At 39.3% G+C, this 17716-nt stretch overlaps 2 protein-coding genes across 2 annotated transcripts; one reads left to right on the forward strand and one right to left on the reverse strand.

The window, feature by feature from the left end:
• Positions 1–413: 413 nt before the first annotated feature.
• On the reverse strand, positions 414–9575 carry LOC131464085 (RNA-binding protein MEX3B-like). The gene is made up of 5 exons (XM_058636369.1): positions 8793–9575; positions 6716–6954; positions 5783–5828; positions 4316–5058; positions 414–4114 (listed from the first exon to the last, which is right to left on the reverse strand). The coding sequence occupies exons 1-5, from the start codon at positions 9415–9417 to the stop codon at positions 3701–3703; spliced, it is 2067 nt and encodes a 688-aa protein (XP_058492352.1). The 5' UTR covers positions 9418–9575; the 3' UTR covers positions 414–3700.
• Positions 9576–11451: 1876 nt separating this feature from the next.
• LOC131463608 (transmembrane emp24 domain-containing protein 7-like) lies at positions 11452–17368 on the forward strand. Its single transcript, XM_058635397.1, has 4 exons — positions 11452–11547; positions 11851–12056; positions 12663–12908; positions 13827–17368. Exons 2-4 carry the CDS (start codon positions 11898–11900, stop codon positions 14061–14063), a joined length of 642 nt encoding a protein of 213 aa, XP_058491380.1. The 5' UTR covers positions 11452–11547; positions 11851–11897; the 3' UTR covers positions 14064–17368.
• Positions 17369–17716: the final 348 nt, after the last annotated feature.

Genomic DNA, 17716 nt, shown 5'->3' on the forward strand with positions numbered 1-17716 from the left:
GTAATAAGTGAAATTAAACTCAATAATTAACACTACACTGATGTGTGATGAATGATCTAAATGTCATGACCGAAATAAACATAAATAAAACACTCAATTACAGAGGCAGTTCTGCTGTTAGAGGGACTTTCTCTCGTGGAACCAGGATCCTATTTCTCACCTTTTGTTTAAGAAGTGAGTGCAAAAACAAAATGGCTGCAGAACCACAAAGGATTATTTGCAGATTACTCACAGAACGTCCTGCGGGGCTCTCACATGCTCTCGGGTGACGTTGATTTTTTTTTGATTTTTTTTTTTTATTCGTTTAACTTGTCAGAACACAGGAGAGGATGTTTGCATACTGCAAATTACAACATGAGGAGTATAGATAGAGAGATATGGAGATAGAATGATAAATCACAGTAGGTTCAGGGTGGCTTTAAATGAAACAGTCTTTAATAAGTAACTTTAATATCAGAAAAATAAAACTCTTAAATTCTCTTTACAGCAAATATATAATATCAGTGCTTTGGCCACAATAACTTAAAAGGCCATTATAAAATATAGTCTGCTTTTTAACTCCTGACTCAATTTGAAGAATTAATATGCCATAAGACTCCCCCCACATATACAAAACAAAAAAGTGTAGTAAAATTAGCAAATACTTTTTGAACGGTTGATACAGCTTAACAATATGTATATATTTTTTTTGTTTTATATGTAGATAAACTAAGATACATGTTACAGTATACCGTTCATTATTTGATGGCGTACGAACATGACAGGCAGCTTGAGTCCTTGGCCTTTTTACAGTTGGTTATGACATTTTTTTTTTTACATTGGAGATACATTATAAAGACATGCTCGTGATGCACATTCCGTTTTCCACTAGGGTTGAACTGCAGCTATCAATACTATGATCATCAATACTGTGAACTAACGACTAAAACTACAAGCAGATAGCATTAACACTCTCCTGCAACGGCTCCGAGTCTCTAACTCACTTTAAATCACTCAGATAAAAGTAAAAAATAAAATCTTCTTGTAAACATTTTAATATAGATATATTTATATGTATATATATGAAATGTAACAAAATAAAAATAAGTTCTGTATATTCATCATCAGTCATGAACAGCAATATATAATACATACACAAAAATGTCAATAGATTTGTGTTGAAGAAGTGAGGGCCTGACAGTATATTGCATTCCCTTGGAGAGAGCAGAGAAAGAAAGGACCGTTGGTAGATCTGAGGGGAATTAAAATAAAAAATAAAAAAAAGGACGGACAGAAAACCCCAGGGAGCAGATGGAAATGGGTTTTTTGCACATTTCGGAACTCATTTAGCTCCATTTCCCCCCCCCCAAGAAACCTCTCATCACAGTCGCGTGGAGATGTTTCCGAGCAAAGACACGACTCCCAGAACACTGTTTACAGCTGGAATGCTAGGGGGACTCCACTTCAAAGTCCACACAGTAAAGCAATAATATTGATGTAACGTAGTGTTGGCACAGTCCAAGATGAAATCATTCCAGCTGCTTAACCCCTTTTGAAAACACCCAACAACTCATTCAGTCCAGTTAAAAAACAAAAAAAAGTCTAGAGAGACTGGTTTTTAAAGCTAAGATATGAGATGATTTCCACTGATTTGTACCTTTTTTCTTCATTCATCAGGAAGGGGAGTGGACAGATGTGCATATTAAAGGAGAAGGGAGAAAAAATACAAATGTGTTTTTGAGTCCCAACTAGTCGATAGTTTGATAAGGAGCGGGGGGGAAGGCTGTGCTTTGAAGGACCCCAGAAAGAGAGCTGATAAAAGGTTAAGCAGGATGTGTGTGTGTGTGTGTGTGTACCATTTGAAAACACCTCATCAGCACATTAAAGCAGGAGATGAAGGTTAAACCCCCCCTTGTATAAAATATTACAAAAAGAAAATGGAGGGTTAGTTGAAAAGGTGTATGTCTGAGACTCTGTAAATAAAATCCAAGGAGTATAATTTACCTAGTACTTTCTCCAGGATTTAGAACACTGAGATGATGTTTGCATAGGCCTGATAGACGAAACAAAATAGAATTAAAGTGAAAGTGAGTGGTGTGCCATCTCAATTTTGCATCCCGCGAGACGGCCGGGGGGGGAGCAGTCCGAGGAGATCGACATTCAAGTGACAGAAAAGGGAGGCTATTGAGATGGCTTTAGGTCAGCAGCCTGTCTGTACAGTACAGAGACTCGTTCCAGATTACATCTGTTGTCTTCATAGTGTTTCTTTCAAACAATATCGGCTCCCAGGTAGGGATCAAGTTGTTATTTTTTTAATAAAAAATGAACTGCAATTCAGGGGAAGGAGGAATGTTAACCAAAAGAAATAAGCTGTGCATATATTTCTGGCTGAAAACCAGGATCAATATATTAAAAAAAATATATATATATATATTTAAAAAAAAAAAAAGAATAAGATGGGGGGACAAAATGGGAGTGTTCATTCTTAAAAAAAAAAAAAAAGCTGTATAATACTCGTGAAATGCTCTACAGAATAGGAAGCAACAGAGAATCTTTGATTCACAACAATGAATGTAAGAGGGTGAACGTTAAGACTTCAGTCTGACTTTCAGCTTGTGTTCCTTATTGGACTTAGTGTTGTCAGTTATAATTACAGGCTTTCAGAAAAGGCCACACGTTTGTTTTTGTTTTTTTTAAGACGGAGCAATGCTGTGTAATCGCCGGAATATTTGTTTCTTTATGCTTACTTGGAATTAGGCACAAGTTTACCGTAAACATTTAGAAATAGAAAGCAACACGGTGGTAACTGAAGTGGTGCAACGTCCTGGTACTGGCTTCAATCTGGGAAAGACAGAAACCCAGCGGCAACAAGACGCTACCAGGGTGGAAATGACAACTTTGCCAAGTGTGGCTTTAACTCACTTGGTTTTAAAAAAAATATTTGGGTGCATTTGTATGAGTATGATATGCTCATTAATTATCTTGAGCATGTAAACATGTCCTATTCAGAGTAATAACAACTATACTATATGCAATTTATGTGGGACAGCGTTAGCATGTGTTAGCGTGACGTAGCATGTTTACTGTGGCATTCAAATGCTGCGGTCGCAAAAAGAACTACAATCAATTTGTGACTGGGTATATGTAAACATGCTCACCTCAAAATGTCCTGTGTGTTTTTTTTGCCATGAGCAAAATTAGGAGGCAAAAGGGGCAAGAATGACAAAATTGTAGCAGCAAATGTGTTTAGTTTTAAGTTGGAGATGTAAACAAAAAAAAGCCAACATTATGGAGTTTCCTGGAGTTCTAAAAGGGTTTTAAATGTTCTAGAAAAATAAATTTTTAAATCAATAAAACATAGGTAGGCAAAAAGTTGAAATAAGGGTGACGAAAATGGAAATCAAAAATTGCAATGTGAAAAAAAAATTGATGTCCCACCCCACCCAATGCTACATAGGGGGCTTATAACACCCTCCAATTGATCAATCAGTCAAGGAAGAAGACTTCACAATATCAGGCACATGAATGGGCTCAAGAGCCAAACCCATGCCCTGAACAAAGATCACTCTTTACTCACCTACTCTCCCTCACCTGTGTCAACACCAGCTTCAACAAAACCTCTACGCTAATCCAAGGGTCAGTTTTGTAATTTCCCCACACAAAACGTGTAGTGTTGGGGAGGCTGATCCCTCATCAACCGCTGAGGTGAATGGATTAAAAATCACATGTTGCGGAGCTGAATGGCCTGCGTGACGGGGGACAGGCACACAGGACAAACGGCTTCTGGACACTGGCATATCTGGGTGGCACAATCTAGACAGAAGAGGTTATGGCCACAGGGAACCAAGGCAGCGATCACCTGGTTATCCATACAGTGAATGCATATCTCCTGTCCTCTCCCCGCAGCTGATCCGAGCCCTGGTCGATAGAAGAGGGAGGAGTCGGGAGGCGAGGAAGAGGAGGCAGTGCTTTCACTGGAAGAGGAGAAGGCCGAGCTGTAAGTGGGGAACCTTTGGGTATCAAGGGCCCCAGCTGAGCCCAAAGGCCCTCGATGAACACGCTGAGCCTGAGGGTGCTCCAGCGCTTCTGTCCCAGAGAAGGTTGGAGAGAGCCGGGGTGTCCCAGGCTGACTGGTCTGAAGACATCGAAGACAACAGTCATTAGACGACTAAAACTGAATACTCTCCACCACCTTTCTTTTATCACAGCAATTATTTCTTTGTTTATTGCTCAGATTACTTATAAGATTTATTTCATGTAAGAAAATCAAAAGGTGTACACTGAACTATGAGATGGTTATTTAATGTCTACACAGGACATGTTGAATTCCACCTACCTGAGACTGAAGAACATCAAAGGCCTGGAGGGGTTGGTGGTCCACAAGGGAGCTCCAGACATGCGTCTGTGCAGCAGGGTGTGAGGATTGGGCAGTAGAGATGGTTAATGGGTCAAAACCTGAGGAGGAGCCTCCTCCTCCTCCTCCTCCCCCTCCCAAGCTGACCAGCTCCTCAGACCCCACAGGAAGAAGGTTTTCGCCATACCACAAAGCTGGAGTGCCAGAATTACGACTGTTGTTGTTAGCATTGGCATTATACGAACAGGTTGGGCTGAAATCTGCCATCCGGTTAGCGTTCCCACCGCCGTAGAAAGAATCAGCGGAGCTGGAGCCACTGCCGAGTGAACTGGAGCTGTCGTTGCGGTAGTTGGAAGACATCCTGACGCCACTATTGATATTGCTATTGACTTGCTGGCCACCATTGATGCTCACTGGCACCAAGCCACTGCCACCCGGTGATGTTGCATTAGCGTGAAGCCACCCGGGCTTCCCTAACCCCATTGCGGCTGCCGAATTCTCAAAGCTGACATCTGTCCCGTTGTATTGAAAATCATTGTTGTCTACACCTGGAGCCTCGATACCCCCACCGGTCCCTGTGCGCATGGCAATATGTGCCTCGATTTCCTCCCTGGCCCGGTCAACGTTTTCTGGCATCCCAGTGACCTCAAATACAGGCTCTTTGTCTCGACTCGGTGTCACAATGTAAGTGTGGGTCTGTTGCTGGATGCGCTTGATGGTTGCCCCTGAAAAATATAACCAGATCAAGATTCTAGTACTTCATTGTCAATGTTTACTTCTACAGACCATTCTAAAACAACCCTGTTTCTCAACGTGCTTAAAATAGTATTAGAATATAAAACTAGAAAAGTAAAACAGTAGTACAATAACAAGCAATAAATAAATGTCTAACACATTTGTGAGCACTGAATATTGAAGAGTAAAATTCTGAGTGTGGCATTTTCAATTATTAGCTCAACCACTCCAGTCTAATGGCACATGGCTGAGAAATGTTGCAGTACAATTTGCAAATCAACCTTAAGGCTTTGTGACACTGTGGTGATAATGTCAACAGAACAAGGGGTTAAAAGAGTCTGTGAAAACAGAAGCCAACCTTCCTGCACAGAGATGAGCAGAATAAACTCTTTGAACAGCTAAAGAAATGCTTCACAAGTTACTTTAAATACTCCGCAATAAAGAGCATCTTGTTTATGACACACAAAAAAGATCAGTTGTTGGGTATTGATGTTTATTATCCTGCAAACTTCACAATCACTAAAGAAAAGAGTTTTCAGATACTTCCGCTTTTTTTTAGTATCGTGTTAAATCTAGAAACTTAATATAGAAACATGACTTGCTGTGCTGTTATGAAACTTATCATGTTTCTTATAATCGTGTCCTATAACTAGATGTCCAGAAACTGAAGAAAACAACAGTTAGCGGAATTCAAAAATAGAATTGAAGACTCACCTTTTGGACCCACAACCAGCCCAACAACACGATAGGGTACCCGCACCTGTGGGGTTGAAAAGACATGTCAAGTCATGTCCCTTAGAAACAACGGAGACAGGACACACATAACAAATGTACAAAGAAAAAGCATACTTTTTAAAAAAAAAAAAGGGAAATAAATGTGATCAAGACTCTGCTAATTTTCTTAAAATACATAAATAAAAAACAATAAAACACCAGAATAACTAGAAAAAGCACTCTGACATGTCTGACACTGACATGCTCGGCCTCTAATTCTGTTCAGTAACTTGGTGCTCTCAGTGAGCCAATCAGCTTTTCACACCACTAAATTCGGACCCAAGTTCCACCGCCTTATAGCATCAACAGTGGATATGACTTACACTGTGCTTTCCTTCTGTTCATTCAGAAAAAAGATCTTTACATGTTCTTTGTTTCCTTTGCCATTTTCACCTGTTCACCTTCTGTCCTCATCATCTACAGCTTACACCGACACACCCACTAATCACATAATGGTTCACTTGGAAAACCCATGTAATTTGTTTTTTGTGCCATAGCATACATCCCTATTATATATATATATAATCAAAAATCCATACTTTACTTTTGAGTTGTCCAAAAACATAACCACTTGCTTTCAGACAAATCTGTGTAAAAAGTGACTTCAAGTAAATTGTGCAACAGCTGCTGGAACAAAGCTGCTTTTATGTAACGCTATTGTTCCAAATATAAACATCTGTCCAGAGAGAGACAAAGCGTAATAAACACTTTAAGTCATTAACGCTAACGTGTAAAACTCAGAGGCCACTCAATGAAGCAAATGTGATACAGTGTTAACATTCACAACACTTTATATGATTCACTCCACAAGAATGTCTGCCAGGTCTTAAACATCAAGACTACACAGTGACTCATAACCACATGCTTACTGACCTGAATGGTCGTCTGTCCAGGTAGAGTAGGCATCCCAGGACCAGTCGCAGCAGCCAGGGGGCCCGTCTTGTTACGAGACGCTCGGATGAGGGAGAAGTGCTCGGCCGCAGATAAGATCTCCCTCTTGGCCATGGCCACATCTTCTTTGCGTCCCGTCACAACAAAGACGGGCTGATCCCCTCTCACTGGTGTCTTGATGTAGGTGTTGGTCTTGGCTCTCAGTGCCTTAATCTTACAGCCTATGAATATTAGGTTAAAAAAAAAAAAGTTAAGACAATAGAATTTTTTGATTATTTCACAAAGAACAGATCAACATGGAACCATGTTGTCCTGTGTTTTGGGAGCACTGGAATGCTATTTTTTTGGAAAAAATCCTTTTTATGTATACAACCAATACACTGCCCTAATGGTCAATGTCTTTTACGGTAACTTTTTTTCTTCCTTATTCCCCCTGGCTTGGGTCATTATGTCTTTATGTGGCTGTATACACAGTAGCTTTATATTTAAGAAGGAAAAAAAAAAGAATGTGCACATGATTAACATCTCCTTTTCTCTCTTTTTGGTGTACTTCTGTAACAGTGTTACTTGCCACGTACAAGCCTGGCATATGTACTCCAGCATTTAGAGTCGTTTTGGGACATTTCTTGAAACAATGCCGTGTTTATGGAACACATTTTTTTTTAAGAAAGTTGTTTCTGTGTGGACACGTTGCTCTTTTGACGTTCATGTTATTACCTCGGCAGATGAGGCAATGCATTGGTGTTTGTCTGCTTTTGAGCAAAAACTCAAAAGGTAAAAGTTGGATTTTGGTGGACCCGTCCAGGTTGTACCCCACCTTTTGCTCTATGTTGGCTGGGATTGGCACCAGCAGTCCTGTGATCCTCATGTGGAGGACAAAGTGTTAGACAGTGGATGGATGCGCAAACAGGGAATTGGCTAAGCTTACTTGTTTGTTTGATAGACATATTGTATTTTTGTTCTTTAAGTGCACTTAGAGAGTGGGTACAAACTGAGTTATAGGATTAATGTATATTGTGCATCTTGTTGTAAAAGGACAAGATTATTTCACACAACACCTCCAAATTGACCCAAATAAAATAACTGCACTTGCAATATCACACCCCATTCCCGTTTAAAGATGCCTAAGCTTATAAATTAGATATTCCTTTCAGCTGTGGTTGAAAGTCCAGCTTTATTACCAGAGCCATTTCCTGTTGTTGTCAACACAGCCTGTATGTGTGAGTGTGCACCATCCCCCAACTGGTTTAAACCGCTACACAACACTACTTATCAAACCTATGCATCAGTGAGTAATGTAAAGTTAATGTACATCATCTGATTAAAAAAAAGTTGATGTCTGAGGAAAAATCCGTAGTGATTAGTCATGTACTCTTGAGCGTGTCACGGTCGGAACCAACCATAGCCTACAGCTGATGTGGCAAAGCAATGGTGACCACCACACCGTCTCCTCCAAGACAAAAGCCAAGCATGGTTAAGCACGACAAGGCAGGCGTAAATTATCAACGAAACACAGACAAAACATCCACAACGCAGACAACACGAGCTGTCAACACGACGGGACACGGTTAACCTGTTGGTTGATATTAAACTTGTGATGTAAACTTTTGTTGAGAGGGTGGTGGTGACCCACTTATGAGTGCTAGGCTAGCTGGTTTGAAGCTAACGCTATCAGTTGTATTTTAGTTTTAATTTAAGACATTTGAAGTTTTAAACTACAAACGATCACTTACAATTGATTGTATTACATACGAAATTAAATCTAATCAAATTGTATAAAAGAAGCGAATACACATCAGTACTCATGCATGGGACAAGTTCCTATTTAGCTAACGTGAATTCTCACAAAAACAGCAACATGTCATTTAACATATTTTAATTTTCTCTTTTAATCACTTACTTAGTTGTAGACATGTTGCTGACTTTTTTTATTATCTTATTTATATGTTTATTCGCTTACTTTATTTCAGCTTTACACTTAGTTTTGGCCCAACTCCATTTAGCAACTTTGGCTAATGAATGCAACGCGAACCATCCGACCCACACAACAACGACTCACCCTGTCTGCCCACGATCTCCGCGACGTGCTCGGAACTCGGCACGGCCACACACTCGGTGGTGTTGACGCTCTTTCGCCGGGCCAACAGCGACGCTTCGGCCTCGTACCCGGGCTCCGCGAACACGCCGGGCGGCAGCATCGCCATGCCGCTAGACGATAGTAGGGCGCTGCCGCCGACCGCGGTGGCATCATCCTGCTCCCCTCCGCTGTACAACAAGACCGTCTCGATGTGCTCCATCCTGGACGGCACCACCGCCGGCCCCGGCGGCAGGTGTTTGTGGCGGTGGGCCTGCGCTAGCAACGAGTTGTCGGCGCTAACCGAGGGGGAGTCGACGACGGCTGCGACCTCCGGCTCTTCGTCCTCGGGCGCCGTCTTCATCTCGTCTCCCGAGGGCGGCCGGTTCAGAGGCAATGGTTTCAAGTCTAACACCGTACCGAGGAGGTTGAAGTGAGAGACCTGGTGGTGGTTGTGGTGAAAGGACAGACTTTCATCCACTTGTTCGGGGCTCTGGTTCTGAGTACCGTGGTGCTCATCGAGGCCTATACCGGCGAAAGCGTGCACTAGCGGCGGTGGGACCTCGGACTCTCCCTCATCGGCCTCCAGCAAAGAAGTGCTACTGGGCATGATCCAGAACTTTAATGATATTGCTGTTACACAGAAATCGATAAGACTAAGAAATCAGGTTTGTTCAGATTTACAAAATAAGAAAAAGCGACCAGCGCCTGACGGTTGAAATGTGCAGCTTTTGTTTTGTCTTTTGGGCTCTACATGCAGCCCTCCCAAGTCCCAATACCGTGATCTCGCCTTGCCTCTTCACGCGATACTTTGTTTTGGGGTCAGTGGCGTAACAGTCAAGATGACATCATGCTGGCATGAAGTGCCGAAGTGCACTTTCTTTAACCCTTTTTTGTTTTTTTAAATGACAAACTATTACCCAATTAACCAAATAAATCTGAAGATTGTGAGCAAAATTGTGCACAATATAAAGTATATATATTTATTTATTTTTACTGCCATTTTTCTTACACCAAGAGTGACAAAACTGATGGGAATTTTCAATAAAAATGTAATATAGATTCTAAAAGGCTAAATAACATTACACAGAAGTGCAATGTTATTTAGCCTTTTTATTACACTAAAGTTAAATATACTATGAAAATAGGCTACACTAAATTTAGTGAAGCACTAAATATTTTGTATTAATAAATGACTTGCAGTCAAAATAATAACAGTTGTTTGACTCCAATTTCTCCCAGCTCTGCCTCTTACAATCCAATTATTGTCTCCCTTAGTATTTATCAATATTTTTCTATGGATGCTTAAAACTAGACAAAGTGGATAAAAAATACAACAGAGGTGGCTAAGCCTGGTCCACAGTCGTTAACACCTAATATTACTAACCAGTAATTTCAAAAACATTTATGTTTGTTTAATGCATCACAGCTTTTATAAAGGTGTGATTTATTAGATATAAAAGGTTGGGAAATGTTCATTAAATGTATTTGGTGACCTCACCAAGAAAAATCTCCAGATCCTGATCATTATAATATATAATACTGTACATTTGTATGTGCTCGGCTGCCATTAGTCATACAGACTGAGACCTCATTGACCTTTGCAGTAGACAGAGTGGAAGAGATCTAAAGGAAAAAGCAGAGACAACAAGCAGAGTGAGAGCAGATATGAATTTGACCTCTTACCTGTCTGCTGGATAAGTGGTTTATCAGGTGCAAACAGAAAGAGGTAATCCGGTTGAATTGTTTGGTACATAGTTTCATGTACCAACATTGATACTTCATCATGGTCGTCTGGCTGTAAAATCACAAACTAATACAGTTTGGACCTAAAAAGATAATAATACAGAAGGCAGCTATTAACATATTTCTTATGAAATTCAACAAACTTGTTTGTGTTTTATTGTTGTTGTTTTGCTGTTTGTTCATGTTCTCCTCTTTCTTGTTGGCTTTATTTGAACATATTTGGGTTTTCTTTGTTGGTTTGATTGTTGATGTGTTGATTTGTTGTCCCTGTCTCTCATCTGTTACTCCTTTTTTTCTCTTCCCCCTTTCTGTCCCCCACCTCTCCTCCATCTCATATTTTCCTCTCACCCCAACCAGCCGAGGCAGATGCATCTCTGAGTCTGGTTCTGTCAGAGATTTCTTCCTGTTTTTCTCTCCACTGTTGCCTAGTTCTTTGGGGAATGTTGGGCTTCTTTTTTTCCCCTTTACCATACCATTTTAGATTCAAACTTTTTAATTAAATGAATTAGGTCCAAATATCTGTTTTATGCATACACATCATCATTATCTTCAATCACCTCATCTCACACATATTTTAATAGAACACAGAAAAAGCACAGACATTTAATCCTTTTTTTGTATTGGTGACACACCTTTTAAAAAAAAAACGGGAAAAAAAACCTTGGAAGCATAAAACCTTGCCTCATGTAATAAAGTCCATAACATTTATTTCTTGAGAATTACCAAATTAACAAACCAGGATTATACACGTATAGTATCACATGATCTGCACGACATAATTAAATAATGTTCAGGTGATACTGAGCCACGTTGGAGTGTTTCTTGCAATCATAGGTTTACCCACTATGTGGATGTGACCCACGTGATCACGCATCCTGCTTTTGGACAAATGACAGTTGAGCAGAGGGGCGGGCCTTCACGTGGGACAGCCAGTCCTGCGTCGTTTTTGTGAAACGTCATTTCAGATTAGTCGCATCCGGGTGAGCATTTTGAGGTGAGTGGCTAGTGCTGACTGAGACGAAATAATAAATTAAGAAATTGTAATGTTTCGCTTTAACTTGTTTGACCACAAATGCGTATATGTTATACGAATTAATTAGCTAAGGGGATATATGGTTATTATAATTCCCGAGTGGCTTTTTGTCTCCAGTTTAGAGGGTAGCCAGCTAGCTAGTTAGCTTTAAGCTAACAACTTGCCTGTAATACCAATGTCCGTGTTTGCTTTGTCACCATTGTGGTTTTTAAACCAGCTCGGCTGTTGATTTTACTTCCATGTCTGTTCGTGTTATTTCGGCAGATCAGTGGACGTGTTTACTTTGAAGCTGTTGGCTCTTGGTCTTCAGGATGTACGGATCCTTCCGGGTGCTGCTGCAGGTCCTGTGGGCCCTGCTGCTCTGGGGCTGGGTGCTGGGCTCCGAGCTCACCTTTGAGCTGCCGGACAACGCCAAACAGTGTTTCTACGAGGACATCACCATCGGTACCAAGTGTACACTGGAGTTCCAGGTGCGTGTGTTCCCTTTCAAGCCTCCAGGACAAAGAGCCTGATGGAAAGTGGTCTTTTTCTTTCATTGATGGAACACGTATGTTGACCTATCCTCTTGGGGAAACACACGATGTTAGCAGTAAAATACACTCACAATAAAACATATTGGGGAATTTCTATTATTGGGATCATCACATTGAGAAACTATAAAATGATATCATGCAAGTAACCTGAAAATGATGTCTGACTCGCCAGCAAACAGTCCCAGGGGTTTATTTTAGTACAAGATGATCCTCCATCTTTCCAGGACAACATGGTTTATGATAATGTTTGATTATTTTTTTCTTTACTTTAAAATGTATATAAAATGTACTGTAATATTTGCTAAGTTTATCTATTTATGTAATGTTTTTGTTTATTTGGAAAGTGTGTGCTGTATATGGTGTTAACTTTATTATAATAATAATATATTAAAAACTGCATCTTGTACATTGATACAATTTTCATTCAAAAATATGACAAATTTGTCTCAACTTCAGAGTTGCAAACAAATGTATTTTCTTAAAGTTATATGAATATGTTTTCCCTATATTTCTCTGAATAAATTATTGAATATGTCTTCTCAGGTGGTGACGGGCGGTCACTATGATGTGGACTGTCGTTTGGAGGACCCAGATGGCAACACACTCTACAAGGAGATGAAAAAGCAATATGACAGCTTTACCTTCACTGCTTCCAGGAATGGCACCTACAAGTTCTGCTTCAGTAATGAGTTCTCCACCTTCACGCACAAGACGGTGTATTTTGACTTTCAGGTCGGGGATGATCCTCCACTGTTCCCCAATGAGAACAGAGTCACTGCTCTCACCCAGGTGAGCTGTTCTTTGTGTAGACATGTGTTTTTGTTCAAGTGAGGAAATATAACTGTCATAAGCCCAAATTTTCTTTATTATGTTTCCAAGATAATCTACTATATCATTTTCTGGTCTGTGTGTAGTAGAACTAGAGAAATAAACCACTTTCCCACATTTTTTGTTATACATGTTAGGGAAGGATTACTTATCCTGTTGTTTTGTGACCCTTTGCAATTCCTAACATAGTTCCAACCAACCTAATTTAAAAGTAGTTTAACCGGCTGTAACAACTCAAAAACCTGCTCGGGAGTGCCTGACATTAATTAGATTTTTTTGTCTTTTACTTTACCTTTTTAATAAGTCTTTACCAGAATGGATGTGCTTGTATTTGACACCCACAGTTGTGATGAGCCCACATCTGTTATTAGTTTATCTGTAGATTTTTATATATATTTTATTGCTAAATTAACACGTTCCATAGTGTGGATTTTAAACCAACGTTTATTTTTTGGACATATTTTGGTTAAAATTTAACCAGGATGGCTCTTAAAATCCTGAAGGCTGTCCATATAGTCAACAATCTTTAATAATTACCCTGTTATCAGTGTGATATTTCTTGATGTGTCCTCTGGTGGTGCTGAACCTGCTCTTAACCTCTAGGGAGTGATATAATCAAGGCCATAAGAGTCAGAAAACTCCAAACCTCCAAACAAATTATCTCATTTTGCAGTTGGAGGATGTGAAAATATTGAGGTTCTTTTATCTCCCATGAACTAGGGCTCAATAGTGAATTGTTTGAAACAATGCAATTGGTAAATCATGAAGGCTGTAGTTAATCTATTTTGTATGTGAATCAAAATGATATTTGAAATAGGTTTGTTAGCTGGTCAGTCATTTATTTCCAATCACAGTCTAAATGATTTTTACCGTCTCTAGATGGAATCAGCCTGTGTGTCTATCCATGAGGCCCTGAAGTCAGTCATCGACTACCAGACACATTTCCGCCTCCGTGAGGCTCAGGGTCGCAGTCGGGCAGAGGACCTCAACACTCGTGTTGCATTCTGGTCCATTGGAGAAGCCATTATTCTTTTGGTTGTCAGCATCAGCCAGGTGGTCCTGCTGAGAAGCTTCTTCTCTGACAGGAAGACCACTACAACACGTGTCGGATCATAACAGTCTCTGAGCTCTGGGATCTTTATTCATCACGTTCTTTCTTTACATGAGCTTGTGTGTATTGAGTTGCTTAGAATAGCAGGGCTGAATTGACATTGGATCATATCTAATTGCCAGGGCTTATAATCTTAGGTCCTTTCGTGTTCAGTACTGCTCTTCTAAGAAATTTAATGCAACCAAGTCTTGCGCAAAAAGGCTGTGTGTTTAAAACGATTGTGAGGTTAAAGGAAAACGGAAGAAAGGCTTGATTGTGTTGCTTCTAAATATGTTTGTTGAGGCAGTTCAAGCAGCTGGTCATATAGTTTAAAAAAAAACAACTTACTTTGAATATTGGAATTTTCTCAATGTGTTCCTTCTTTATTTGTGGCCTTTTTGCCCCCATGATCTCATACCCTCTCTCCTTGATCGGTTCCATTTTCAGCCCAAACTTTGCACTGAAATAACCAAGGTAGTGGAAGGTGTAACTGAAAGTATTCATAATGTACAGTACCATGCCAAAGTCTCAGGGCACCACCAGTCATACAACACGTGTATGTAATGCTCAATCATGTGTTGAATAAACCTGCCATATTAGACCCTTTTTCTCAGCAGATATTTATCAACATGGAATAGTAGGACAAATGCAGATTTTTACCATTTTACCACATTAATTAGGGTTCCACTCCAGATTTAAGAGAGCCAGGGTCGTGCTATTGTGTTCGAGTGTAAGGGTAGGCCACACCAAACACTTGACACAATGACCTGTAGAAGTTGATTTTGAAACCACATACATGTTTCCCATGTTTACTGGACGTGTTCTAGTAAAGTGATTGGGAAATAATTATCATACCATAGACCATACAGTAATTGTACTGTATGACTATTGTGTTATTGCTAAAACAAGAAAAAAATGGTGGCCTAAGACTTATGCACAGTATTGTAGGTGTAAGAATATACAGTGGATATTTCTTTATCTACAAACCGTTGGGTCACTATCACTAAGATTTGCGTCTATTATGACAAGAAAATTCATGTTCCATGTTCTCATTGTTATTAAACCATACCTTGTTTAGTGAGAAAGACTAGATATTGTGTTTGCTTTAACTAGTTTTGCCATTTTAGATTAGTTATTTGAAGGGGGTATGCTGTGCAGAGTAAGTTACTTCAATATTAACTTGAAGGAGGGAGCTATTTTTTATTTAAGCTATTTTTATTTGGATTAAAGTACTCGCATCTCCCATTAATTGACCCAAAATACACCTATTTGACCACACCAAGGTGAATCATCACCCCTAAATTATATTTTTTTGACTTAGTTTTGGGGAAACCTTATTATATCTGAAAAATGGCACATTTTGTGTTAATAGGCAATGCCTATTACCAAGTGCACCATGTTGTTACATAAACGGTCAGTCATAGTTCCCAGCAATGTTATATCTAGTGCTGCCTTTGCTATTTAAAGTGCAACAACTTATTTATATTGTGGGCTGATATTGTCCTTGTGGTTTTATACAGTACTGTTGTAAAATGTATGTTTTTCTTTTGCAAAATGTTGCTTAAATTTAATTCTAGTATTTGTAAGTTGTAATTTCAGATGATTTCCCCTCACCAACTACTTGGTTCTTATTCGAACAAAAGAGAACAACATTTTGGACAGAGTTGATTTAATTTTACAGGCACTCATTTTTTTCTTTCATCAGTTGATTCCATAAATGGTTTTCAACATGCAAGTTTCTTGAAATTTTCATTAAACATTTGAATGTGCAGGAAGCTACACATTAATTAGTTGCACACTTATTTCTGACTGGCTGAAACATGTTTCAAGTGAAGCTTCACATTAGCACAGTTAACACAACAAATCACATATGTATGTCATTTAACATGGATTCGATTGCTGGCAAAGTTTTAAAAAAAAAAACATCCGTGGAATTTTAAATATGCCTAAGGCTTTTACACATGGACCACTGAAATATACCACAAACTCATTCCATTTCGACTTTATAGTCTTGTTCAGTGTTGGTATTTCCCTTAAGGTTTGTTCAGTTTTTGGATGTATTTTGGTTCAAATTCAACTATGATGACTGTTAAAATCTTAAAGGCTGTCCATTTAGTCAAAAATCATCAATAATAACCTTGTTTTCAGTGAAGGGTGACATTTCTGGATGCGTCCTCTGGTGGTGCTTTTCCTGCTCTTAACCTGTAGGGAGTGATATAATCAAGGCCGTCAGAGTCAACTGTGTAGATACACATTTCAGAATATAATTCCCCCTACTAAAAACCTCTCAATCATATGAATCTTTTTTAGATATGACCTTTATTCTGTTGTAGGTGAACTCTAATTTCTTAATTTTTTCATTGAACAAAATACATTTAACAAGATAAGATGCCAGCATAAAATTACAGGATTGGAAGAATAAAGTTATTTCAAAAATAGAGAAAATAAACACTGCATTGATAAATAGAAACATGCTCATTCATTGACATGTTTACACGTTTTTTGGGGTTTTTTTTGTTGTAAAGGTTACTACAGAATTGATTTCAAGTAGAAAGGTGATAACATTTCTGCTTGTGATCAGCAGTGGTTATCAAACGGTTTATACCAAGTACCACCTGAGAAAATATTGAGCAGCGCTATTATCGTTAAAACGTTAAAATGCAGTGCTGTAAATTGGCCGAGCAAAGTCAGCTACGGACTTCTCACAGGAGGCAGATTTATTCCCAATAAGATAATTTTCTCCCTCCCTATCCTCCTCTTCCTCACATATATACATTAGACACTGGTGTAGGGAAATTAGATTAAGATGAAGGGAGAGACAGAGGTGACTATTATTAATTTTTTGGTTATTTGTTCCATTTTCTACGCACTCCGGTCCGAATTCCTCACCACTCCGATCTCATACCCTGATACAGTACAACAGGATTTCTGATTTTCCTCCATGTACCACCAGAGGAAGCTCATGTACTACTGGTGGTACACATACCACAGTTTGAGAACCATGAGTGTAGAAGATAATAGACACTGTCTTTTGGATTAATATTATAACATCTGAGGATATTTTCTAATAATCATCATTTCCAGCAGGCTGTACACTGAGAAGGCTTCCTTCCACAGTTTGAATTTCTTCATCACAATTAATCTCATCCTCTCATCTCCTCAATCTCATCTTCTTCTCATCCTCCTCCTTCATCATCATCATGCAGTCCAAAACTGCAAAGTGTTTCAAAGTTCTCCCCAGAGAGTTGTTATTCTTTTTCTTTTTCTAATGATATCCAGCAGGTTGTACATTGAGAGGTGCCCTTCTAATAATAAAGTCTTCAGCAAAGCAGTTCAAGTTGTTCTTCTAAAAAAAGTTTCTGTGGCTTATATTCTTACATGTAGACCAGTTGCATGAAGACATTCCCAAACTACCAAGATAACGATTCTTCTCGATGCTGAAAATGCATACAAGGGAAAAACATGGAAGGTCAGCTACTGTAGTTCAATAAAGAAGATTCAAGAAGTTTATTGCAGTTCTCTTTTGAATCTACCACATTCAAATAAAGTATGTTTAAATAATGTCTCTGGAAGTCCACAGACCATCTGGGTGTTTTCTCATGACTTTCAGATAACTATGTCCCAATCGCAATGCCTCCATGAAAAGACAGGAACATCAATGAATTGTTAGGTTCATATA

Source organism: Solea solea, chromosome 8, assembly GCF_958295425.1.
Source record: "Solea solea chromosome 8, fSolSol10.1, whole genome shotgun sequence".
Classification (NCBI taxonomy): Eukaryota; Metazoa; Chordata; class Actinopteri; order Pleuronectiformes; family Soleidae; genus Solea; species Solea solea.

Coding starts and splice junctions, on each gene's coding strand:
- LOC131463608 (XM_058635397.1), top strand. CDS start 11,898: ATGTACGGATCCTTCCGGGTGCTGCTGCAGGTCCTGTGGGCCCTGCTG. Junction 12,057..12,662: donor AGTGTACACTGGAGTTCCAG/GTGCGTGTGTTC, acceptor ATGTCTTCTCAG/GTGGTGACGGGCGGTCACTA. Junction 12,909..13,826: donor GAGTCACTGCTCTCACCCAG/GTGAGCTGTTCT, acceptor TACCGTCTCTAG/ATGGAATCAGCCTGTGTGTC.
- LOC131464085 (XM_058636369.1), bottom strand. CDS start 9,417: ATGCCCAGTAGCACTTCTTTGCTGGAGGCCGATGAGGGAGAGTCCGAG. Junction 5,059..5,782: donor GCTGGTTGTGGGTCCAAAAG/GTGAGTCTTCAA, acceptor TATATTTTTCAG/GGGCAACCATCAAGCGCATC. Junction 4,115..4,315: donor TTGATGTTCTTCAGTCTCAG/GTAGGTGGAATT, acceptor CGATGTCTTCAG/ACCAGTCAGCCTGGGACACC.